Source organism: Typha angustifolia, chromosome 5 (assembly GCF_048772165.1).
Source record: "Typha angustifolia cultivar Huaian chromosome 5, ASM4877216v1, whole genome shotgun sequence".
NCBI lineage: Eukaryota > Viridiplantae > Streptophyta > Magnoliopsida > Poales > Typhaceae > Typha > Typha angustifolia.
In genome coordinates, this window is record NC_133243.1 from 8,150,864 (window position 1) to 8,177,599 (window position 26,736).

General features: G+C 37.3%; 3 protein-coding genes across 4 annotated transcripts; 1 reads left to right on the forward strand and 2 right to left on the reverse strand.

Moving 5' to 3' along the window:
• Nucleotides 1–227: 227 nt before the first annotated feature.
• On the reverse strand, nucleotides 228–6,025 carry LOC140759865 (pyrophosphate--fructose 6-phosphate 1-phosphotransferase subunit beta-like). The gene is made up of 16 exons (XM_073096535.1): nucleotides 5,798–6,025; nucleotides 5,511–5,672; nucleotides 5,301–5,422; nucleotides 4,869–4,922; nucleotides 4,611–4,717; nucleotides 4,360–4,465; nucleotides 4,023–4,086; nucleotides 3,422–3,510; nucleotides 2,471–2,602; nucleotides 2,152–2,322; nucleotides 1,957–2,072; nucleotides 1,660–1,771; nucleotides 1,311–1,395; nucleotides 873–917; nucleotides 719–787; nucleotides 228–627 (listed from the first exon to the last, which is right to left on the reverse strand). The coding sequence occupies exons 1-16, from the start codon at nucleotides 5,976–5,978 to the stop codon at nucleotides 551–553; spliced, it is 1,692 nt and encodes a 563-aa protein (XP_072952636.1). The 5' UTR covers nucleotides 5,979–6,025; the 3' UTR covers nucleotides 228–550.
• Nucleotides 6,026–9,124: 3,099 nt separating this feature from the next.
• LOC140759946 (dynamin-2A-like) lies at nucleotides 9,125–22,098 on the forward strand. Its single transcript, XM_073096665.1, has 22 exons — nucleotides 9,125–9,576; nucleotides 9,719–9,769; nucleotides 9,865–9,985; nucleotides 10,116–10,223; nucleotides 10,891–10,952; nucleotides 11,227–11,344; nucleotides 11,528–11,870; nucleotides 12,662–12,809; nucleotides 13,540–13,641; nucleotides 13,730–13,849; nucleotides 14,610–14,693; nucleotides 14,796–14,923; nucleotides 15,565–15,646; nucleotides 16,016–16,148; nucleotides 16,839–16,915; nucleotides 17,072–17,128; nucleotides 18,019–18,166; nucleotides 18,261–18,421; nucleotides 19,061–19,174; nucleotides 19,239–19,306; nucleotides 20,247–20,419; nucleotides 21,488–22,098. The coding sequence occupies exons 1-22, from the start codon at nucleotides 9,439–9,441 to the stop codon at nucleotides 21,739–21,741; spliced, it is 2,790 nt and encodes a 929-aa protein (XP_072952766.1). The 5' UTR covers nucleotides 9,125–9,438; the 3' UTR covers nucleotides 21,742–22,098.
• A 504-nt stretch (nucleotides 22,099–22,602) lies between these two features.
• Nucleotides 22,603–25,699, reverse strand: LOC140759866 (endoglucanase 7-like). Of its 2 annotated transcripts, XM_073096537.1 has the most exons (6): nucleotides 25,375–25,699; nucleotides 24,461–24,758; nucleotides 24,131–24,343; nucleotides 23,835–24,035; nucleotides 23,501–23,755; nucleotides 22,603–23,391 (listed from the first exon to the last, which is right to left on the reverse strand). In XM_073096537.1, the coding sequence occupies exons 2-6, from the start codon at nucleotides 24,722–24,724 to the stop codon at nucleotides 22,735–22,737; spliced, it is 1,590 nt and encodes a 529-aa protein (XP_072952638.1). In that variant the 5' UTR covers nucleotides 24,725–24,758; nucleotides 25,375–25,699; the 3' UTR covers nucleotides 22,603–22,734. The 2 variants fall into 2 exon arrangements, with proteins under 2 accessions (XP_072952638.1, XP_072952639.1); XM_073096538.1 differs by lacking the exon at nucleotides 25,375–25,699 and having other exon boundaries at nucleotides 24,461–24,959.
• Nucleotides 25,700–26,736: the final 1,037 nt, after the last annotated feature.

Here is a 26,736-nt window from a genome sequence, read left to right on the forward strand (position 1 = left end):
TTGGATGTCCCGTAGCCCGTAGGCCGTAGAAGAACGAAATAGTTATTATTATTATTATTGTTGTTGTTTGAAAACCCTTGGACAGAAAGAAATAGTTATTAATGCATTAAAAAGGTGTGTGGCCTAAATATCAAACCACTCCAGAGCGATACGCTTTCTAGCTTCAATATCATATACTATTTCGACATGTCTTTATTACTCTATAATCCTACAGGCAGCACAAGGCAAAAGAAAACGAGGCATTATTCTTCCAGATGCATTACGGAACACAAACGTGTTGCCTAGTTTACTTTGGATCAACCTAGAACACAGATATCTAAAATGGTGCCGTTAACGTAGAACAAAGTGAAACAAAAAAATAAAACAAAATACAATTCGATGGATAGAAAAGTATCAAAAGGACAATTATTTTCTTTCCAGGAGATGCCATTCTCAACACGTAACTCTCGACAAACTTATTCAGCTCCAAATAATGGAACTGCAGTCGCCCTTTTATGCTTTCCCAGCAAAACGGTAAGATGTCTAATAGCAACAAAGCATCTCAGCATCTCTATGCCTGGGCACCGAGTTCCAGCATTAAGGTGTGATTAGCAACAGTAGATCCAGAACCAATAAACTGAACTGGACCTGTCGAATAAGCAGAGAATTTATTAGAGATGCACTAGTTCTCAATGTTGGACCAGCATGGCAACGAAGTGCTGTCTTTCCGATGACATACCTGGGCTGATGTATCTGTTCTTCAAGGCCCACTCATCTCGCAGAGATGCAAACTTTCTAAATGGTGCACCTGAAAGTAATTAGTAGGAAAACGGTGAACTCAAGAAAGAACGGGTAGATAACAAGTAATCAAGGGAAAAGAAAGTGCTTTCAACCTTCGAGCTCCACCATAGCCTTCTTGATCACTGGCTTGAACTTACCTGAAAAGGAGTGTACAAGCCACTTAACCATAGAATGCCATGTAATTCAAAAAAAACTAATGCATATCAGAAATTGATTTATATTTACTTTGACAAATTAAAGATGCAATTAAGCTCTGTTTATTTAGTATACACTTAATAATGGCACAACAAGAGGTTGAGACAATCAAAACCCTGATGAAGTCATGTTGATATGCATTCTACAAAGGACGATGATTTTATTTCTTAAGGACTGCAACAATGTTATTCCAAGTGCAAAAGAACTAATTATGAAGCTAAACATGCTATGCATTTGTATCAGAGAACTTTATCTGAAAATCTAGTTTACAAGGAAACAAAAAGGAGCAAGATTGAGAGATGGGAAGGTTCAGGATATGATGAAGAAAAAATTACCATGTCTCCTCTCCACGTCCATTAACGAAGTCAATGCAGTCCCTCCAACAGTCCATTCTTCCACGGGGGCACACAAGTTACCAACCTAGAGTTAAGCAAGCAATGGGAAAAATAAAAATTCTAACATATCTATCGAAAAAAATGTGAAGTGTACATTTAACCATTTAAACATGCATAAGGATAAATTTTCCAACATTGATCTAGAATGACACTAGAAGCACAAAGCTCTAGCTAGGTCTTCTCGAATCTGATAAGTAGTTCAATAGACATTCAACGAACTTTGAACCCCAAAGACATTAGCAGAATGTGCCAAGAGACAAATTAAAGTCTATAGTGCTTGGTAACACACCGAAGATATGAGGCCCGTCTTTCCACACTGGAGAAGAGCACCAGCAGCAAAACCCAATGCATAGCAATATGCAGCATCAAAATTGGTAGGCAAACCACATCTCCCTTCATAACTGAAAATTTAAATCCATGGTGCAGGCATATGTCATATCAGGAACAAAAAAGTGTGACTAGAAGTCGTCAAATTTTATCAAAAACTCTATAATAAAGTAAGGAAAGAAAAGAAATAATAAAGGTGAAAGTCAAACATGAAGGCAGGAGTGGTTTCTCTATAACCCTTCAAACAGTGAATCATTACCCAAAAAAGTGGGATTGGCCCTTAAATTGTCTTGTGTAAGTTCCTTCTGCTTTTCTCTTCTCCAACTCAGTTTCAACCATGGAGATAAGCATTTTCTCAGTTTCAATTTTTGCTACCTGACAATATAATGGAAAACTAGTCAATAATGGCCAGTTGATTGACATTAAAGACACAACACCTTAAAAGATTAGCTACCTGAACATTTCCATGTGGATCTCTTTCTAACAGAAGTTGCTCCTGAATAGATTGTGGTAAAAATTCAAAGAGAAGCTGAGATTTTTCCGGAAGTTTCTTTTTCCACAAGCCCTCTTCATCAACGACATCATGAGCTAAGATTTCATTTAGTTCTGAAATAAGCTGTTGAACCTGGAAATACAGAAACACTATATTAGACCTCTAACTAATGGTTGATTGTTGAAATCGGAAAACAAATCACAAGATCATGAAGTTAATTCCAAATGGCCTCTACTGTCAGTCAGTGACACAAAGAACTAGGAAAAGTAAATTGTGGTACCTCCGGAATAAAGTCGATTAAGCCTTCTGGTATAAGGATGACGCCATAGTTATAACCAAGTTCTGCACGCTTACAGATGATATCAGTAATGTAGTCTGTAACATTTTTCAGTGTTAGCTTCTTGGCAGCCACCTACAACATAATGAAAATCATAATTTGATCAATCACACAATATATTCTAAGAAGTGAAATAAGAAAACCATGGGAGATTAACTTGCATGAAAATCATTAGAAATAATCATATTACATCAAGGCTATGTAGCAACCTAGTAAAGAACAGTGACTTCAATGAAGTCCAAGGTGCCTTAAAGAGAAAATTGACAAAATATCACAGGAAGTAGTAGGAAGTACATGTTAGCACTTAATATGATAGAGAACTTTGCCCAAAATAGGTGAATTGAGTAAAATATGTCTCTATCTAGAGACAAGCCAAACAGCTACCACCATATTTTGTGGATGATACTCGACATGCCATAATCCATATGGATTTGAAGGGTGCCAACATGTTGGACATGACGTCATTCTGATGACCTTATAAGATCTATAAAATGCTACTTTGTTCTTATTTCCTCTTGCATCTAAGATTCTTGGTGCATATATACTATTCACATAATCAGTTTTTCCAGTGTTCTATATGTACATGTATATCTATATGAGCAACTTATTTTCCTCTTCAGCAAATAAAACTCATAGATATTCATTGTTTACTGAAGACTCAAAAAGGTAGTATACGTAAAAGGAATTAAATCATTTCTCAACTATATATCCCGGTTTCGAATTTGAACTTGATTTTCAATATATATCATGCCATCCATATCTCCAATGAGATTCCCTGAGCATGGAATGACTTTCAAATTTGACAGCATGAAAGTAATTTTTTGCAACTTCCTGAATGTCATATGCAAAGGGGTAAAGAAAAATATTAAACAAATGTGACAAGATGAAAAGGACCTCTTCTCCAATGATAGTGATGTTTGGATGCGTCTGCAGAGCACACTCTAATGTTATATGAGAAGCAGCACGTCCCATGAGCCTCACAACTACAGAAACAAGCTGAGCATTTTATAGGAAAGTCTAGGAAAAGCTAAATTACATAGATTTGCAATTACATGAAGACAGGAATTCATCAGATAATTTCTAGGTGCTTACAGCTGCAATAAGTGTGTAACTACAGGTAAAATGTAGCAAAGTAAAAACACAAAATGACAATTGATATTGCGCAGAAAATCCCTTTTTGGTTTTATTATTTGCTTTCTTCTTTTTCTTCTCTTTTATTGTAAAGTGGAGTCGAGAGGAAGGGAGCAGCAAGGTTTTCTCTTTTAAATAGCTTCAATGGTTCCACCTAATAAATTCCACAACTAGACCAAGCTCAACTAGCCCTTGGATGGGAAAGCAAGACTTGCTCCCCATGCTATTCTATAACAGATGGCAAGATTAAGACTAGAGCTCCACAACACTAGAAGGATCAAGCACATTTTTATAATTGCAGCTGACAATGCAGGAAGCAAAAAAATGGGATCACTTTGCAGTTTACAAACTTCAAGAAGCTTACAGTGATAATATTTTCCAGTTGACCGTGCATCTGTCATCACATTTCCAATCATTTCAGAATAAATCTGGAAGTATAAAAGGAAGAACCGTCAGGTTATCATATCAAGAATGTGGCCTTAGACTATCCTAGTTCTGCATTGACTTTGTACAGCAGAACACATTAAAAAAAATTTCTTATGTACTAAGAATGCCCACTGATCATTTTGAACTCAGATTCTTGCAAATAGTACCAACTTCTAAACATACAGAAAAGGTCGTGACAATCCATCAAGACCCCCTCTGTAAGGTGGAAAGTCTGAAGACTTAAGAGCTACAATAGGGAAAACATTGTATGGCACCTTGCAAGCTGTATCAAAACCAAAACTTGTAGGAACCTCCTTGCTTTTAAGATCTCCATCAATCGTCTTTGGGCATCCAATAACCAGAGTTTTCATATCTTTTGTCCTATCAATCCAATAAATTTTGAGACAAGATTAACTAAAATAAGAATAGGAACTGATAAAAATAGATGTAAAAACTAAAAAGTATCAAATTACTCGAAGAAAAGTGAAAAGGAGATCAAATTTAAATGTTGCGTTGAATGTTCTACCTAAAGTTTTCAGCAAGAAGACACGCGTTAGTATTTGAGTCGTCTCCACCAATAACAACAAGTCCATCCAAATCAAGTTTCGTGACTGTCTCTTCAGCTTGCTTAAACTGAGCAAATAGTCATGTAACTAGCAGTAAGATTTTGAAGAAAAAGAGAAAAGTGAAATACTTCCTTATGACTAATGCAGAATTTCGTAATGGACATCATGTTATGAGAAGTTCTCTTATAGCCATATAAATATAAAAATCCAAGAAGCACCTGTTCTGGAGTTTCAATCTTGTCTCTCCCACTGCATATCATATCGAATCCACCCTATTGAATTCAAAATCAATATTGCAGTCATACATCTCACTCAAATATAACATATATTTACATATCCATATAAATATTTATCATATAGAAAGTCCTATAAAGACAAATTGCAGATAGTAGTTGTAAAAAAGACATCAAGAAGTAGTTAACTATTTGCGAACAAATAGTTACATGCCAAAAACAATCAAGGTCTGTGGTTTAGATATTTGCACCAAAAGTGTAATCTAACTTAAGGTGTCAATGGCGAAAATGCAATGTCACTACATCAAATGGGAAAAAAAATGATAGAGCTTCGGTATTATGCAAGGGGAAAAGCTCGGTGCAATATATATATATAGCCTCATAAGCAATCTTGCACCTCTACGAACCACTAACTACCTGATTCCTGTAAGGATAGATGAACCCCGCATTCAGCTCAACATATTTGCATCTCATGATTCCCGCCGGACCTCCCTTGAATCCATACAAGGTACTTCCCTTCGCCCATTCCTGCAAATAATCTACCAACCAAAAGATAGCGGAAAAAACAACCAATTAAATCAAACTGTTAATCATCCACTTCAAACTAAGACATCAAACTTTGCTCACCAAATATCCCAGAGATGACATTGTGCCCTCCGGGCGCCTGTCCTCCGGAGAGAACGACCCCGATCTTAAGCCCTTTTCCCATCTCCGACGGCGCTGCGCCGGTCGGCACCAGCATCGCCGACGGCTGCCCGAACAGCTTCGGGAACAGCTTCGCGATCTCATCTGCGATCAAACAACAGCGCATCACAAAAACCATACCTCGAAATCCAAATCCGATAAGAATCCAAACAAAACGCCGAACAAAGAAACCAAAGAGCAGATCTCGGTCTATCTGGATCGGATTTTACCGGGATTTCCGGCGGCGGAGCTCGGAGGACCGTCGACGATCTTAAAAGGAGATCTGAGAACAGATGGGAGAGGAAGCGAGTGGTTGAGGCGGCTCGTCTGCACGTCGCTGTATACTCCGGCGAACCTTCCCGGCGATGGCCCCTTCCCGCCACCGTTTGCTAAGTCTGCAGCCATCTGCATCGATCGAGAGAGGAGAAATGGAGGAGAAAACCAAGGAACTCAATATACAGATTACTATATAGTGTGATCTCCTTATATAGGCGGTTTGTTCGGTTAGGTCAAGAGGATAGAAGTCGTCACCGAGTAACAAGGGAAAATAAGCAACGAGGTTAAGTCGCCGCCGACTAAGAGTAGTAGACGGTTTTTTTTTGAGCCGATCGGTGGGTGGGAAGGATGGATCGGATCCGGTATCGTGTCGTCATATTGACATATTGGTTCCGTCCGATTAGGTGAATATTTCTTTTAATATACTTCTCCTTCTTATTTCCTGGTGATATAAAATTACAATGCTCTTTAAGATATCATCATAACTATGGGTTATATTAAGAAAAAAAAAATAGTTTAGTTATTATTATTTTCCATTTTTAACCTCTAGTTGAGAATAGAAAATAGGGTATTTAATCACAATTCCTTAATCTAACCCAAGAGTATTTTAATGGGTTGTTTATCCATCTTTCCAAATCCAGTAAGCTTGGTTTAAGGTAAATACCGACTGAGTTTTTTAAAAGTAATCCATAATTGGGTGGTGATGGGTTTGTGGCACGGTGGTCTAATAAATTGCCTTTTATTACAATGTCTAAATATTAGTCGCCAATTAAAATTGAAGCTTGTGCGGTCAAAAAAAAAAAAAACACTGGTCTATATTAAACCTTGCTCATCCCTTCTAGTTATGAAGACCGACTCTCAACTGCTTGCGAACATGTTGAATTGCGTTCAAGAGTCGGGATGAGCTATTAAATACATTAATAATGATATCTTTTTCTTCTAAATTATTTTTCTTAATGTAAAATTTCTCATATGATCGTCAAACCAATCATGCTGTTGATTGATTGGCAAACACGAGACACCTCTTAGATTTTGGGTGTTAGTTAGAAGGGATTTTTCTTGTTCATCTATTACAACTTTTAGCCGTCGACGGTAGCAGCTTTTCTATCTTTCATGGCTAAATTTTAATATATATATATATATATATTTTAAAAATAGGTAAATAATAGAAGAAAGAATAAAGGTGGAAATTTTGAGGAAAAGCTTCTAGATTTTAGAATAAGATGTGTCAATGGTAAAAGAAGTGAGAGAATTTTTGATGCGACAATGTGAAAGCTTGTTTGACATTAATCGCGTTGTCATGGTCTGAAGTTTCATCTTAAGCGACTTGTTTCACTTAAACCTCGCATTTCGGTCCCATATTATTCAACATGCATCTAACTCATTATTAACCTCACTGTTTAAATGTTATTAAATTTTACAGGTGTATTAAAAATTAAGATAAAGAAGGCTAATCACCAAAAGAAATTCAAAACGCTGGTTAGAATAAAGGATAAAAGTAATTAAATTATTATGTTGTCTACTTATAAATATTTTTGTGATTCTTGCTGAAAAATAATTCGACTTAATTTACCATCACCGGTAGAAATCTCATATTAATTTTTAAAAAAAACTATATACATATTATAAATTAGTAAATATATTGTAATCTTACAGTATTACAGTGTTCAATATAGATTTAATCTTCAAAATACAGCACAATATATTATTATATAAATGGCTAGGGTTCGGATAAAAAGAACGGAGGGGCAAAATTGGATGACTCACCGGTTATCTCATTTATTTTAATCCCATATAAAATCTAAGAAATAATAATCTTAATAAATAAGATTTATCACATTTATTTATCTCGGTAAAATAATACTGTAATATAGACCCTTCATCTATCACTATTTTTCATACACACTTTTCGAATTTTATTATTATTATTATTTTTCGTTATGTTTAGAGGTCTATATAGTTTTTTTTTCAAAAATTAAAAGATAGTTGTACACAGATAATAAAAGAATTTAAAAATTATACCTGAAAAATAGTGATAGTATATAACAAACCATTTCAAAATTTAAAATTTTCTTGATAACTCCGAGGAGAGTTGTTCCCTCGTCTCTGCACCCAAAATTTGGATTATTTGGATTGCCTTCATACGATGTCCCCAGTCAAATAGAACTGAAAGTTTTTTAAACTTTTGCCTGTCATTTACTTGTTGATAAATATGCAATAATTATCACAGGAAATGCTACACTCTCATATGCAAAAAAATTCACAACAGACTATATAACTTAATTAATTACTACTATCTCTTGCAGTCATATTTATTGTTCTTATATGTATTTATTATTTTTTTATTCCTGTTATTTATAATTTGATTTTTAAATAGATTTGGGTTTAATATAATTAGATTCTACTTGTCAACAAATTAGCCCGTCTTACCTGATTAATAATCGAGTCATTTTTATTTTTATTTTCTTAATTCATTTATAACAAGATAATATAACATTAATTTTAAAAAATATTTATAGTTCATATAAAATTAAATAATTTGTGTTACCCGATAATTTTATAATCTATGTAGCATGTTTGATGAACTGCTCATATTTATATTTGCATTATGATAATCCGACCCCAATCTAATACCATGCTTTTTGATTATAACATGGGCATAAGTAAACGCGACAAATTAAAAACAATTCATTGAGTGTTAAACAATTGAATCATAAATATTTTAAAATCTCAAGTATTTATTTGATATCTTAAAAATGTATCTAATTCTTCAAAAGAAATCCAATATCACACTTTTTTTATTTTTAAAAATAATTTTATCTAGATATTTTTGAACTATGGCCAGTTTTGGCCTTGCATCACCTGAACTCTCTTTTAATATACTAGACCCCATAAATTATTAGGAACTTGTGACCCCAGAGAGGCAAAGACAAAAAATACTCATCGGAATACACATAAATAATATATTAATATATATTTATTTCCTTCAAAAATAAGAATATAAAACTATAAATTTACTCGCGAGTCAGTCGAGTAACTTAACAATTTATGAATATATTGAAGAATATAATGAGAAAGTGGCAGATAATTTAAAGTTCTAAATGAAATTATTTCAATTCAAAACTATGAGATATTGTGAGATGGGCGAAAAAGGAACATGGTCCCCACCACCAGAATTGGCCACCGCACCCGATTTTAAACCCCCCGATAAGATACCCGCTCCGTTTTAATTAGCTCCGAAGTCTCGTCAGTGGAGGCTAATAAAAAGTTATTTTTTTGCGACCAATTCCCCCACTTCTCTCTTTCCCCCACCCTTCTTATTTCGCCGTCCGCACCCCATTTCTTCTCGTGATCGCTCCGTTCCATTCAACTCTCAAATTAAATCGCAAGGTCGGTGAGGAGATCTCTCCCCTCCTTCCTCGTCGATCTCCTTCCTCTCTATTGGATCTTAACTTCCTTTGTTTCGATCTTCATCCCTCGATTCATTCCCTGCGATCCGGATCTGGTCACGCTCTCCGCTCATCCGAAGCCCTAGCCGGTCTTATCCCCTCAGATAGGGCTGTAAGTAGTGGGTAGAGATCCGGATCTCGTCGCCATGGAGGCGATGGAGGAGTTGACGAAGCTATCCGAGGCGATGCTGCAGGCGGCCGCACTTCTGGCCGACGAGGACCCGGACGAGTCGTCGTCAAGGAGGAATTCGACCTTCCTCAATGTTGTAGTCCTCGGCAATGTTGTGAGTTGGAGTTCTCTAGCTGAATCGTGGCCCTCTTTTTGGATCTTTTGTGGGGTTTTCTAGTTTTCTGTAGACTTTGTTCTCGATGAGTAAAGTTTACGTGCAATTGCATTATAAATCTGATGATATTTTCGTTCTCCAGGGTGCTGGCAAATCGGCAGTATTGAATAGCTTGATCGGTCATCCTGTCCTGGTATGCGTTACTATGTATTAAGATCTTTAAACGATATCTTCATTATACGGAAGGTCAATCTGATTATTCGCCAACAAAAATTCTTTTGGTTACAGCCTACGGGAGAGAATGGTGCAACCCGGGCACCCATCTGCATTGATTTGCAGAGGGATAGCTCGCTCAGCAGCAAATCTATCATCTTGCAGATAGACAATAAGTCACAGCAGGTTACTGCGAGTGAGATACCCTGCCCCCCTCCTTAATGTTCAAGTAGTACATCTATAATAAAGTGTTACTGTAGTAAAATAAGGCTCATTTATAATGCATGAGTTTTGATGATCTTTGTGGATCCTTCTTTATGTTGCAGGTGCACTTAGGCATTCCCTGCAAGATAGATTAAGTAAGGGAACAGGGGTCAATAGCTCTGGAAGGAGCCGGTCAGACGAAATATATCTGAAGCTACGAACTAGTACAGGTTTGTCATCGGTTTAATCTCCTGCATTAGTCTATCTAGATATTTCATTTGGATTCTCTCATCGATGTGGAATAAAGGTCTACAATAGGCCCAGTTCTTCTTGTCTTGTTTGTTGGATTGATACAGTGTGCCTGTGTACGAGGATAAATAAGTATTAGGCACCAGTAATCTTTTGAACAATCTGAAAGGCTGTTAAGAAGATCTCTTTGATCATTATCAAGAAACAAGTGCTAACATATTTCGTTTATGCTGATATACAGTATTTTGGAGGAAACAATTCCGCACTTCTTGTTCTTAAATATAATGCAGTATGAGTTGAGTTCACCCCCTAATAATTCAAGGCCTTTAGTAAGTCTGTCAGATCTAGTTTAGAATTGATGCTATGATCTGTAGAATCAAGAAACAGTTCAGTTTGTTTTGACTGCTTAATCAGCTGACCCAAATATTATTTAAAATTAATAGCATGACAATGCTAAAATGTGATAGTTAAGACAGTCTCTTGCTTTGGTTGTTTCTTACAAACTTAATTTGATCATCCTCTCCGCATAGCATAAATCGATGCAAAAAAGACGTGTTTTGCTTTTTAATGCAAACATTGTTCAGGATGCTTACCTTCTTACTTAAAGTCTTTGCTCACCCTTTTTTCTTTTTATTTTTCCATTTTCAGCTCCTCCATTAAAATTGATTGACTTACCCGGAGTAGACCAGCGAGCCATGGATGAATCAATGGTTAGTATTTGCTAATATTTCTTTTTTGTTTTACAGGTAATTTGTTAAACATGGTTGGCACTAATCACCTAGATAGTTGGTAGCGCCATATGCTAACATACAATGGAATTGGGAGTCTTTAATGAAAACATTTTAGTTGAAAGTTGAAACATTAATAGCATGATAATCATGAACATGTCTTTGGATATGGTTTCTACTGGGGTTATTCTTTATTACATATGTTTAAATGACAGAAACATACTCGGCTGTTTACTTGTTTTCCTTCTTGCTTCAGATTAGAGACTATGCGGCACATACTGATGCAATAGTGCTAATCGTTCTACCAGCTTCCCAAGCAGCAGAAGTTTCGTCATCTCGAGCTCTTAGGCTGGCCAAGGAATTTGATTCAGATGGTTTGTTTTGATAATCTATGGCCAGCTTTCCTTTCTAATTTCTTAATTATGGATGCAATCAGTGCAAGGCTTGATTATATATTAGTTTATGTTGTTTTCAGTGTCAACTATCTTTTAGCTGTTTGTGTTTTGAGCAATGTTGAGTTATGCTAGTGAGTATTCTCTTCTTTCAATTTTTCACAGGAACCAGAACAATTGGTGTTATTAGCAAAATTGATCAAGCAGCTGGAGACCAGAAAAGTCTTGGTGCCGTTAAGGCCCTTCTTCTGAATCAGGGACCACGAAATGCGGCAGAATTTGAATGGGTCGCACTAATTGGGCAATCTGTTGCTATTGCTTCAGCACAATCTGGATCAGTCGGCTCTGAAAATTCACTGGAAACTGCTTGGCGAGCTGAGAGTGAAAGCCTTAGGTCCATACTAACTGGAGCTCCCCAAAGTAAGCTTGGAAGAGTTGCTTTAGTAGATACACTTGCCAAACAGATTCGTAAGCGAATGAAAGTCAGGCTCCCAAACCTTCTGACTGGGTATAGTTTATTTCCATTGTCCTCTGTGATCACTTAACAATTTGTTTACATGCTTTAGTTCCAAATCGCGCTACACGTTTTTGACTTTTTTCCATTTATTTTTGTTTTTGTTTTCTCATATCTTTGCCTTGTTATGACATGAAGCTGCTCCTTCTATCCTCCTTTTCGAGCCTTGGGAAGCTTTGGATTGCTTTCCTGTGGCACACTTGTTCTATAATAATGTGTCAATGAAGATAGGTGCTTCTTCCTGCCAGCTGCTAATTTTTGGTTCTGTTATTCCTATTATTAAGACAATGCAGTTACCAGGACACACCGAGTAATAAGGAATTGATATTGGATCTAGAGGGTAGGTGAACTAGAGTGTGTTTGATCATATAGCTTGAATACTTGATCCTTCTTTTCCATACCATAACAATGCTTATAGTCTTGTAGCACGTAGGCAAGCAGCTTTGTCACTACCTAAAATACTTAGACCGACAAAAACTTGAAGCTTAGGCATGTAAGATTAGATGTCAATGCGGCCACATTGAAACATTTCAGTGTTGAAGGTCATTAAGACCCTTTTTCACATCAACTGGTGGCTGTTGCTAATTAGAACTCTATCCATTTCCAGAATCCATGCACTCTCTTACAATGTCTGAGTAACTAACTAGTGTAAGATACATAATTCCTGAAAATTTCAGGGTATGCCTATGTTTAAATCTTTATAGGTACTTTTTCTTGTGGTGAACTTGTTATATGATCCAATGATTTTGAGCTAATATTTCTTTTTCCTGACTATGCAATTGCAGGCTTCAGGGTAAATCTCAGATGGTGCAAGATGAATTGGTAAGGCTTGGAGAACAGATGGTAGATAGCGTTGAAGGAACCAGGGCTATTGCTTTGGAGCTTTGCCGGGAATTTGAGGATAGGTTTCTCCAGCATATTGCTACTGGTGAGGTTAGTAGTCTAATCCTTGAACCTATTTTGTGCCTTTTCTACTAACCTATTTCTTCCTATATTGATTTAGAAGGCTAAAAATAAATGATATAATGCCTTGTAAGCAGCTAAACTGGATAGGTTTCTTGCTCTTTTGTAGAAAGCATATTAATTCAACACATGCTAGCTTAATAGTTAGTGTAGTTTTTTCTACAAAGAGAAGTTGAATTTTGGTTCATGAAGAACTATACATTCATTTGGCCTACCATAAATGCAGATTAATTGGTACATGCTAGCTTAATATTTAGCATACTTTTTTCTGCAAAGAGGATAATGGGATTTTGTTTCATGAATTGTATAATGGAATTTTGTTTCATGAATTGTACAATCATTTGACGTACTTTGTAAAGCATTGCACTGTATAGATGGGCATGTTGGTCTCCTAGCAGTAAAGATGCATGCCAGTTTGAGGATTGCCATGAAACACCTGAGTACTATACAAATAACACTGCTTGTGTTGTGAATTTATATGTTTTGCTGTTAGCATGAAAATGTTTCAGAATGTTGCAGAAACACTAACCATACAATTATATCATTCGTGCTTAAATACTATGTATGCAGCAGCATAACATGTGAACGTGTAAACTATATGATGTGAGCTTAATATCTACAGCTTAAGATATGTTATTTTCTTAATATTCTTTGCACTGTCATATCATTATGCAATTACAACTGGGCCATTCATTTCCAGGGTGCTGGTTGGAAAGTTGTTGCGAGTTTCGAGGGGAACTTTCCTAATAGGATCAAGCAACTTCCTTTGGATAGGCATTTTGATATCAATAATGTTAAGAGGGTAATTTAACATTTTCTTTAACCAAAGCTCTGCTTTTTTCATCGAATAGTATGACCCTTGAATTTTAATGGTTTTTCTTACATCCTAGATTGTGCTGGAAGCTGATGGTTATCAACCATATCTGATATCTCCAGAAAAAGGTTTAAGGTCTTTAATAAAAGGTGTTTTGGAATTAGCCAAGGAGCCATCACGCCTCTGTGTGGATGAGGTAATTTATAACTTTTGAGGTAGTTTGGTTTTGAGTAATGAGTACATTCTTTCATCTGTTTTCTAGAGTTTACAGGTTTAAATTGGCAACTGTTTTCTTATGACTTTTACTTTACATTCGTGGAGCTTTAGTTTTGTTGTTTCAGTAGCAATATTGCCTTTCACTATAAGACGCTCTTCATAACCTATACAGTTGCAGGTTTGTTGCACTATGCAATCTTGTTAGTCGTTAATAGAGTACACATCCTCTTATTCAATGATGATATTCTTGGCCATTTTTTAACAGAACTTTTCTGCCGATTACAAGGTGTCAAGTGTGTTCCTTTTGCTCCAATCACTAATCAGATGCTCTCTTTGTCTAGAACTTCAGAATTCAGTAACATACTAAGAGAGCATCACTTGTTGTGATGGTAACTCTTATCCTTTGCATCCAAGAGGTCATAGGTCAGAATTGCGTACATCTCCCCACATAGACCCTGCGTGGGCGGGAGCCACGTGCACTTGGACACTATTTTTTTTAGATTCAAGTAACATACTCTTGACTTTTTGTTGAGAGTTGATATTTCAATTGTTTCTCCACTGTAATTATCTGATATTTCCTTACTTTGTTTCTATATAAATTGCTGCTTTCTTGGAGATTACTTAGTTGTAGTCTTTTTTCCTGCACATTTTCTTCTATGGTTTATTGCTATCTTGAGGATTACTTTAGTTATTTGTCCTTTTTTTATGTACTTATGTCTTATAGGAATTACTGCTATCAGGTACACCGTGTATTAATAGATATAGTATCTGCTTCTGCAAATGCAACACCAGGCCTTGGAAGATACCCTTCATTCAAGCGTGAGGTATTCCTTCTGTCTGGTGCACTAATAAAGAATGTTTTATACTTTTATATTGATCTTCACTGTTGATTCTGATTACAAAACATTTTTAATTTCCTTCCCAAGGTTATTGCAATTGCATCTTCTGCTTTGGATGGGTTTAAAAATGAGGCCAAAAAGATGGTTGTTGCGCTTGTTGATATGGAGCGTGCCTTTGTTCCTCCTCAGCACTTCATCCGCTTGGTGCAGAGAAGGTTGGTTGGATTTTGCCTGAAAAAGTACATTAGCACTTATTTCCAGTTTATTATTGAAAAGCGTGATTGGCATGACACTTGGTTGCAATATTTTCATATTCATCTTCCAGAGGCTTTTACTTGTTAGGTGGATGTATCTTTGTTTCTTCTCAAAGTCCACAATAAGTATCAATTAGTGTTTCAAACCAACAGTCTCTTCATCATCCAACAAATTCCATGTTTGGTCTTTACATTTAATTGCAGATAGAAGGTTTGCTGGTTTTCTCTTGTTTTATATGTGCTTCTTATAGCTTCCTTTACTCCTTGGAGGAAAATGATGAGCAAAATTATGGTGGCTAAAGTATATGTGCTGCTAGTTTTAGACTTTCTATGTTATATGGCAAGAAAGTGGAGCTCTAATTCGCCATACTCCCAAAAGAAGTGAAGCAAGTTTATGATGATAGAAGAAGAATAAATGATATCAGATTGATAAATCATTATCCTAACCATTATTCTCCTTTTGCTTATTAGTAGATATTGAATGATCTATTTAGATCATAATATTTAGGTAATCAAATTTCAGTTGCAGCATCATCCATATTCTTATGTTAGCAAAGAAGCTAGCATCTTTAAATTTTCTGCTATTGGTATACCACTTGCAGGATGGATAGGCAGCGTCGAGAGGAAGAACTGAAGAATAAACCTAAGAAGGGGCAGGAAGCAGAGCAAATCATTTTGAACAGAGTATGTTTTCTCTTTTCACGCATATCACTATACAATTTATATGCATATAGCTGTCTCTAAGAAGAATGTATTAATATATTGACTTATGTAATGATCTAAGTTGTTAGAGAACATAAGAACATACAATTCAATAACACTTCAGATAAGCAAGTTCCCAGAGAGTTGATCACACTAAAATCTGCCATTAAAATATAAGAGAGGATATGTTATCTCAAGTTAAATATCAGATTAACACACTTTTTGGATGTAGAGGAATTGCTTTTACAATGCTAATTTGCAAGGATCAAATCACATTGCCTTGTTAGTGTTACAGTTACCTATGTAAATTTGTGTTATTTTGGTTGGTTCATAATAATTTACCACCTTTAGGCAACAAGCCCTCAAACAGTATCAGAGCAGGCTAGCTTAAAATCGATGAAGGAGAAGCCCAGTAAGCAAGATAAAGATGCAAAAGAGGGGTCAAATTTACAGGTTGCTGGGCCTGACGGTGAAATAACTGCAGGTATTGGACCTCATGGCATAAAGGTTGCCTTAGTGAATTCAATTCAATTTCTTATGTAAGTCTATTATTTTAGAACTTCATCTGCGTGTAATTATCTGTTCATTTTGTGCTATGGTACATACATTGGCTTGTAAGTGTAAATTAGGCTGGAAACACAAGGTGACATTGCTGACTGTGATTCAAGGGACATCTCAATCATCTTGAGGTTACAGTGATTTGCAGTTTACAGCTTTTAAAATTGATTGGAAAGTTTATTTTAACTTGGCTGTAGAATACTTCTAGAAGAAATTACCTGATTACCTGAATTGCAAGCATTATCTCTAGTATAATCAGAACAGACGGAGGATGAGGAACATTATCTCTCCCCTAATCCTTTCTAATTGTGAGCATTATCTGTGCATTATGCAGAATTAAGGACTTCAGATGTTATCTTATATGATGCAATGTTTTTGCTTTCCTAATCTTTAGATAAATAATTATACTGACTTGATTTTCCTAGGCTTTCATCGGACTAAAGTTTTATTCTCCTGAAATGAGAAAAGGAGAGGTTTTTTTTTTGGGTGGATTCTTTCACCATAATGACTAGAAGATTCGTTCATCTACCAGCATCTTAATTACAGTAGTTTGCCTGTGAAATATAATTTGATGCGTTAATAAATTTACTTATTGCTTATTTTCATCTTTTCACAGGTTTTCTTTTGAAAAAAAGTGGAAAAACTAATGGCTGGAGCAAGAGATGGTTCGTTCTAAATGAGAAAAGTGGAAAGGTTAGTAATATAATCTCTATGTGTGCACAGACTCGTTCTATTTCTTATTTTAGCATAAGAGTTTTTTTTTTAATTCCTACATTATTCCTAGATTTCGCTTGTTTTCTTATTTTGTTGGGATGATGGGATTCACCATACACTTGACTTTTGATCCAGCTTGGATACACCAAGAAACAAGAAGAGAGACATTTTCGAGGTGTTATCACTTTGGAGGTACGAAATAGTTTTGTTTTGTATGTTATTAGTTGGTTATGGGTTTTAAACCTCATTTTTCATTCCCCTCTAATGTTTTAAAGTTGATTTAAGCTGTCTATATATCATTCTCTGGATACTTTTTTGTTTCAATAATCTTTCAGCTGAATGGCATGTTTATACATCATTGGAGTAATTGTTCATTTTCTTAAGATCTAAATTTGATGATCTAGTATGACTTCATCTGTAATAGAAATGACTATGTATTTGAGGCTCCCTGCTTTGTAGGAACTGGGAGATACCATAATCTGATTATTTTCCTACCTTGTGTGTGTTATTTTGAGAGAACAAGAAAGCAATGAGGTGAATGTCTAGATTTAGTCGAGTGCTTATACCATGTTATTTTATATCCCACTTAATACCAGAAAGTGTGGGTTCGAGGGAAAACTTGAAAGGCCATAAATATCTAGATGTGCTACTTAAAGGGAAGAAATTGGATAACTGGATCTGATGCTTGAATATATGTAAAGGTCCTCTACGGTGCTAGGGATGGGATATATAAGGTAACACAATAATTTGTTCCTAGAGGATTGATGCCAAGTTGATGGTCAGAATTTTTGTCTATTCTTCCTGCTGCATCTTGAGCTGTGACCTTTTGATCTGCTATCTGCCTATTCTGCTGTTGATGATGATGGTCATTATATGGGATTGATGTTTGTGGGAGTTAAGATTACAGTAGCTTGCTAAAAGCTAAAAATACATTACACATGCCATAGAGACATCAAAATTGTACAATATTTTCTAAGTTATCCTGTTTCTTGGACAGTATAGTATGCCATAGTTTGAGCTTATGCGGTTGTCCAGAAATTAGGTACCAGTTTCTTTCTTTTGAAATATTTGTGGTTTTGCAGGAATGTAACATTGAAGAGATTGCAGATGAGGAAGATCCTCCCAAAAGTTTGAAGGAGTCAAAGAAGGCAAATGGACCAGATTCTGGAAAAGCCCCAAGTCTTGTGTTTAAGATAACTAACAAGGTTGCATATAAAACTGTTTTAAAAGGTAAATTATCCATTAAGACTTCCAACTTCAGAACAACTCTTAGTGTCTTCCTTTTTCTTTACACCTTTTTAAGAATTTTTTTCTGATCTTGCAGCCCACAATGCTGTTGTACTGAAGGCTGAGAGTATGGCTGACAAAGTTGAGTGGGTGAATAAGATAAGAAGTGTTATTCAACCTAAGGGGACTCCTGCCAAGGGTACAAATGCTTCTGAAGGTGGTTCATCCATAAGGCAAAGCCTTTCAGATGGTTCCCTAGTAAGTCCAAATGTGATGGGCGATTGCTTTATTAGTAATTACATTATTCTAATTATAGGTACAGTCTAAACAGTGCTCATTTGCTTGTGGAAATTGGGAATTTAGAAGCTTCTCATGCATCTGTTTCATTTGATTTAAATTTTTGATTGATGACAGTTACCTGATAACAATTTTGTGGACTGTATTCTAATATTTATTCCTGTATGTATATGAAGAGCTTTGTCAGTGATAGAAATGAGTTGCTTCCTTTAGTCACTGCCTTTTTTTCTTCCTTTCTGACATGCATGCTATTCATGTAAACATGATTGATTGCCTTCCCTTTCTGCTATTCTTCGCTGTAAGTAATGGGGAATGCTGTACGCCATTTCGATGCAGTCAACCTCTTGTATGCTACCTTCAATGGAAAAATCAATGACAAAGTTTTTAGTACCAACTATTTAGGGATGAGTATATGGATCCTTGTCCTTCATTGAGCTTTTCCCTTAGGAAGATTCACTTTAAGATTAAGACAAATCACGTCTTTTGTTGTTGACTTGCTTTTTCCAGCATCATTTTTTGATCTCCACAGTCTTCATTGGACATTTCAAAATTGTCTGAAATGATGTTAAAGTTCTGACAAATTTAATGTGCTTCCTTTAGGACACAATGGCTCGAAGACCTGCTGACCCCGAAGAAGAGCTTAGATGGATGTCACAAGAAGTTCGTGGCTATGTGGAGGCCGTTTTGAACAGTCTTGCTGCAAATGTTCCAAAGGTTCATAACCAAAGTTTCTGTAGATCAATTTCTTTGAGATCCTAACTTATATTTTCTTGTGCAGGCTGTTGTGCTATGCCAAGTGGAAAAAGCTAAAGAAGACATGCTAAATCAACTTTACAGCTCTATAAGGTTAATTAAGCCACTTATAATGCATTGGACTGCTGTTGGTTAATATTATATATTCTGTCATCCCATCAATTTGATTTTACTCTCTTCCTCTCTTTCCTTGAAAGCATTGCTGGTAGCTTGATGTCTATCTTTTTCTTCATGAAAGGAGATTTTCCTCGAATGAAGTGCCCTTGAAATCTTGATTTCCAAGTCTATATTCCAGTCTGCAGATTTACTATTCACCTTTTACCACATAAGCTTTAGGCAATGTAGGAGCACTTTCCTCTGAAAAGAGAAGCAAGCAGACCCTAAAATGAGAAAGTTACAGTTCAGAAAATACAAAAAAGAGTATCCGGAAATGTTAATTATACTCTATATGTTTTAACCTTTTTCCTAGTTGTTCTAATATCTGTCTAAATTTTGGTCATGTTCTCTCTGCAGCATGCATGAAGTGGTTGATCTCTTTACCATGTAGTCCATTCATTGCGAAATGCCAAACAAAGTTGGCAATTGCTAATTAATGGGCCTTTTGCTCTAATTAAATTCTTTAACATGGAAAGATGAGAAGCTGTCCTAACAGTCCTATGTCATCGAAAAACTGATTATTAGAGCCTCATCTTTATTAACCAAACATGGAACTGATTTTGGCCCTCATCATGACTAGCAAAAAAGTGTTGCATTGTGGATAGAAGATCAATTTTCCTTAGTTATGATGTCTGGTGCCTTTTATGACTTTCAGATTTGTGAGAAAATTCTGAAGTAGTATGGAAGTTACATCTTAAAGACGTACTAATCTTATTCCTGCTTTTGTATGCTCATGACTAGAAGATCAATTTTCCTTAGTTATGATGTCTGGTGCCTTTTATGACTTTCAGATTCGTAAGAAAATTCTGAAGTAGTATGGAAGTTACATCTTAAAGACGTCCTAATCTTATTCCTGCTTTTGTATGCTCATGACTAGTGCACAAAACTCGGCAAAGATAGAAGAACTGCTCCAAGAAGACCAGAATGTCAAACGGAGGCGTCAAAGATTCCAGAAGCAGTCATCTCTCCTCTCGAAACTTACACGTCAACTTAGTGTCCATGACAATCGTGCAGCTGCTGCTAGTTGGTCAGATAGTGGCACTGGAGCTGGTAAGCTGAGTTTTTTTCTTTTACAAGAGAGATGCTCGTCTCCACAATGGAACATTAGTGTCTATAAAGTTTTGTTCTTCATGCCTGGTCATGCACATAAATTTCCATCTTCTAATAGTACATTTATATTAATGACCCTATACTTGGAAGAAACAATGATATTAACAGTAACATAACTTTGAAGTGGGTTAATCTGGTACATATGGTTTGATTAATATTATTTCATGCCCAAGCAGATGAATCTTGGAGCTTTTAATCTAGTCATCATGATATAGATCCTTGACTGTATTCAGTTTACATTTCTGACTTGTTCCACATGTTGCATTTTGCCTTCCCTGACTTAAGAATCCACACAATTTCTTTTGGCGGCACAATGGATCGTACACAGCAATTTTGTAATTTTTCTCTAGAATATTTATAATCTTGACGTCATAGAAGCAAATATGTTATGCGAGCCATATGTTTTCTAGTTACAGTTGGCATTATACCTGTTCAGCTGAAACTATTGGCTTCTTTTATACATATCATGATAGTAGTTCCCTGGACTCCAGCTGCTGTCTTGGTTTTTCTTTAGTGAGCTTAGCTTTGTGCGGACTTTGATATTGTCCAAGGACAAGTACTGCTGCTGTCGCTCATCACATTATTTATTCCTCTCACCTTATAGCTACTAAGCACTGTTCCTACACAATCTGAGAAGATCACTCTTTTTGTATAAATATGAATTTCTATCAAATAAGATGATAGGATTACTTTCTGATAAATTAGAAGGGTTACTGCACAAGAGTTGCAACATAGTTTTTTCCTGGTATGCAAAGTATGCACCCAAAATATCCATTCCCAAACTATTCTTGTGTATCAGGTTTAAGTTGCCAGTCTCTCAACATATGTTTTAATTCTCTCAAAATTGGCTAGCCATTTGGTAGGCTGGTATCCTTTACAGATTATAAGGGGAATTTGGTTGAACTCTGTTTTAAGTGGTGCTATTGTTCTATCTGCTACAACATAAAAGTACTAAACTTCTCGAATGTTATTTGTTGATGATGACCCCTCTTTTCCTTTTTCTTGCAGAAAGTAGCCCGAGAACCCCTGGTCATTCGAGTGATGACTGGAGGTCTGCATTTGATGCTTCAGCAAATGGGCCTGTTGACAATTCCAGTTCTAGAGAGTCGAGGTCCAAGAGTGCCGATAGTCGTGGTCGTCGTTACGCTGAACCAAGTCAAAATGGCGATTCAAACTCCGGCGCAAACTCTGGTAGCCGTCGCACGCCCAATCGGTTGCCACCTGCACCACCACAGAGCGGTTCATCAGGATACAAATACTAGGCATGCTGATTTGCATCCCACATATCCTATAACCTTATTAGATGCACATTTCGTTTCTGCTATTGCTACTTTGATGAGCTGATTCTAGATTGCGGAATCACCCAGAAGGAGAAATCAGATGAACAGTGCTCAGCCATAGGATCTGAATGTTGTTAATAGAAATTTATAGACATCCATTTTTTCCAGCTCCTTGGGTTTCCAGTTTAGGATTGATCTGCTTGATGCTCTTGTCAGGCTGTTGGTTTTGTCACCACCTTGTTTTTGCTCTGCCTTGAAATTATTCTTGTAATATCTCCTTTCGAACCCTCTTTATGTATTATCATTTGTTTAAGTTTCTAGACGTTCTCTTTTCATTCATTTTGCATAACGGTCTTTCAAGGGTGATTTGAAGTTTCCACTTTTCCTCGTGTAAAAATAGCGGTCGAAGACCATACACAAAATAGGGGTAGAAGTCCTTGTTCGCAAGCCCCTACAGTCAACACGATTGACTCTTTTGAGTTTTATCAGACTGTTACTGTTATCAGAAGGTAATGCACATCTCTGTTAACGAGCATTTGCCAACCGATTTACTGCTTGGAAATTTTTTTTTCAGTTTAGAAATTTGTGATATAAATATTTTTCACGGTGATTGTTGTTGTTCTGGAAATAAGACTATTCCTAGACATAAAAGGCAAACGGTTTATCAAATTCAAAATGATCTGTAGAACGTTGAAAGGTCAAGCCCAATCGTTATGGGCAGGAATGATGATCGATTGAAATGTTTCTTCACATCTAAAATTTCCTAATGATGACACATGACACATCTAGTCTAAGTGTGTAATAAGAAACTAAGAAAATTTAGGAAGCTGAAGAAGCAAATGGTAGATCTTTTTCATATCCTCTCTCTCAATGTATTCCCGTAAAGGTATACTGGGCGTTAAATGCCTCAATTTCTTTTCTTACAGAAATAATTATCAAAAAAAAAAGAAAAAAAAAGAAGAAGTGTGCATCTATTTACATCGAACTCCGAGACAAGAATTCTTGAATCGGTTGGCTTACTACTCGATTCAACTTCGCAAACACCCCGACCATCGGCGCGGTGTTGTAGGTGCACGCCTCCGTCTGCATGTAATTTCCTCGATCGTCCCTGAACTTATCTCGGCAATTGGGCCCGCCGACGATAGCTCCGACGAGCACATTCGGGTTCTTCCCCCGCCGGCCGAACCAATCATCGTACCCTTGGGTGCACCCAATGAACCCTTGGCTCTTCTTCTGCGACACAATTGACGCACTCCGGTGGTGGACATTTGTCGGGTATTTGAGCCCGTACCCGACCAAGTAGCTCATACCCATCGGGTTTGAGCCCAATATATAGTCGGCTTGGGCTTTGGCAAGGGATAGCAACTCCTCCGGCTTCACGGTTCCATCGGGGCAGTTGACATCCTGATGGGCGGCGGATAAGTAGTCCGAGTAGACGGCGAGGAGGAAGGCGGCATTGGAGACATACTGCAGGTTGTTCCATTGGCGAACGTACAGCATGCCGCCGGGGCTGCGGTCGACGTTGCTGCCGTTGTTCTTCCCCAGGCATGCGCAGATGTAGTAGTCGGCCTTGGATTTGTACTGCTCCAATGTGTCCTTGTGCTTCTCTTTGTGCTCTCCTTTTAGTAGCAGCTGAAATGAAGCAATTAACAACTTAGGTTCCCTAATTTCGATATTAAGAGCCAGATTTGGACAACAGAGGCGAAAGAGGAGATACTTTGAAGAGAGTGCTTGCTAGTACCTTGGCAGCTAAGATTTGTAGCCCAGCATACTTAACATCCCAACTGAACTCTGTCATGGCCCAACCAATTCCTTCAAAGCAGTCAGCCTTCTCCACGGCGTACTCCAAGTATTCCTCTTTCCCAGTGGCTCTGTGAAGCCACAGCGCAGCCCAGAGCAACTCATCTCTGTACCCACTCACTGACGCGTAGTAGCTCTTCACAGCGTCAATGCTACTATCATACTTCCCTCTGAACTTATCCCCGAATTCGAATAACTATTCCAACAACACAAAGTAGAGTCGTATCAGATACGAGCTCTTAAATTTGTTGTTATTGTAGGACTAGTAATTTTACCTGTTGGGCATGATGCAGTAGCAAGTGAGAGTAATGGGGGTTCGACTTCTTGAACACCATGGATGCTGCCGCCATGGCGGCCGCCGTCTCCCCGGCGAGGTCCGAACCTGGCCTGTCCTTGTCGATCTTGTAGGCTTGCCGCGACGTCGTCATGTCTTCCGGCCTCTGCCAGCAGTAGTGGTCCGTGTCACCGTCTCCCACCTACAATTAACAAGCTACTGTAACGTTTATCCTTAGATAAAAATTGCAAAAAAAAGGAGACAGTTTAAATATTAATTAGATTCTTCTTTTCTCACCTCGGCCCAAAGGACGTACGGATGTGTGTGCGCCTTGATGAAGTAATCCGTCCCCCATTTGATTGCCTCCAAGGCGTGCTGGAACTCGCCGGCGGCGGCGATCTCCTCCCCGTACTGGATCGCGCTCCAAGACAGCATGGTGACCGTGAAGGCCATCGGCAGGCCAAACTTGACATGGTCCCCTGCGTCGTAGTAACCCCCTACTAAATCCACCTGCGTAAAAAAAAAAAGTCAACTCTTATTAGTTCCAGAACTCGACGAACAAATCAACAACTCGATCCTCATAGTAAAAAAAGAAAAGAAAAGGTTGCAAGGAGATAGATGACTGACTCCTTGTTGCAGCCCGTCGGTGAGGCCGGAGTGGCCGCGCCACGTCACGCGCTGGTTGTACGGCAGGCGGCCGGAGCGCTGCGCCTCGAAGTAGAGCAGGCTCTTGGAGAGTGCATCCCTGTAGTCATGCGTCCCAGCAGCACCAACGAAAGCCGTAAAGAAACTTAGTAGAATGGTCGATAATATTGGCACAGTGATATGAATTCCCTTCAGTAATGATGATGAACTCCTCCTCTTATACCATCTCCTACTTATTCCTCTCATCTCCCTACTCCCCTGTAATTCCAGCAGCAAGCAACTGCGACAAGAGAAGTATATATCAATGTTAATTAATTTGTAAGACTGCAGACGTAGGTAACTACTGTGCTCTAATGTTTCAGGTAGATGAACTCCATCTTGGGCTAGGAAAGATCTCACGCATGGACTGGATCAGAGTTGGTGCATGGTTGGCTAAGTAAGAGAAGAAATTTAAAAGATGCATTTAGGAGTTTGACCCAAAGTGATGTTTCTCTCGACAATGATGGCTTTAATGAACTAATTTGACAAGTTACATTTGAGTAGGTAGACCTGATCATACCAAAACCTATTCTTTCTCTGTCCCACTCAACAGTGAAACGGAGGAGAACATTGTGATCGGTTGACGTGTAAAAACTCTTCAACTCACAACGTGGGAAGAACATTTAGTACTTTTTGACGAACAATTACAAATTAAAACGTAGCAATCTGAATGAACTAATGAACTACCAGCATAAAGATGAACTAGTATCAATGATGCAGATTTTGGACCAGTACTCTTCGAATTGTCGTCATCTGAGTTAATAATAAACTACAAATTTAATTAATAGAGTTACGTTTACATGACATGACCAAATCTAATGAAGCAGAGAAGAGAAGTAGATGGAAGAGAAGATTACTCAGATTTCCCGACGGCCTTTCCCGGCGATCGACGACGACGACGGCTACAATGAATAGTTTTCGTCGAAAATTTGAGGGTTTTGGATGCGTTGGAAGAAAGCAACAGAAGCAAATGGAAAGGGAGAGATGGTATTTGTTCTCTCTGGGGTCTGTCTGATTGCTTAATTACTGCAAGAAACGCCAGAGCTTATATAGTTTCCGTAGCGGTATTTCAAACGCGCGAAATCGAAATAGCGGGCTGCTTGCCGTGTCGGATATAACGGTTTGTGGACCGGTGCAGATATCGGGCTCGCGCCGTGACTGGAAATAGCCGGTCGGTAAATATAACCGCGTACCGGTGACCCACCGCCACCGACACCACCCCGCGGATTCTCCTGGACCAGGATAAAAAAGGAAGTGGAGGAGATAAAGGGCAAATGAACCAGGTTCCTTTGCACTTAAGCAAATAAATCACCACTATTTTTCTTAATTAAATTTGATTTGACTACGTTAAAATGATTGACATAGTTCTTACTAGTGATTACAGAAATCTAATTATTGACATCCCACCATTCTACTTATATTTATATTATCGAATCCCTAATTTGTTGTTCCAAAAAGAACTCGAAATGTTTTCGAATCTTCGATATTTTGTATTACAAAGAGTGGTCAAACCTAATGAGTGTTTTATGTTTAACTACTATAAGAAAACTGATTAAGTTGGTAGGAAAAAAAAGAAGTAATCTTACAGCATAACTCAGGAGTCTCCCAGGTAGAATATAATTAATTAAAAAGAAGCCTTAATTAGTCCTCATCTCTTCCTTGGAGTAGGTTAACAACTCTATCCGTAGCTCAAGAAATTTTAGATATTCTTAACCAATTACAAGACTAATTCTCTCATCCACTGTGTGGTCATTGGGGAGGTTTGACTGACTCAAACAAGTGAACAACTACTCAAACAATTCCACTTCATTAATTGGTTTAAGTGATGAAAAGAATTGGTCTATGAGTGCAAAAATAAAAATAAAAATGATGAATAATATAGACCAAATTAATGTCTCCTGACTCGTTCTTGATACGTGACACACTATTGTATAAAGCTAACCTTTTCTATTATACTAAAATAATCAAATATGTTTTGATTATGAACAAGTTGGAAGTTTATTAATACTACAATGGGTTCAATTTCCACGTGATTTAGTAGATATAGACCCTCATTTAGATCCATTTGACTCCAAGTTTTTCAGATTCTTAAGGATAATGCATTTCTAATAATTTTATATTATGTTAACTATTAATTTCCTCATGAAGAACTTATGCTGAATTGTTCAACTACTCTTACTCTACCAGATAATATATGGGTATTTAATTTTAGCATTTGT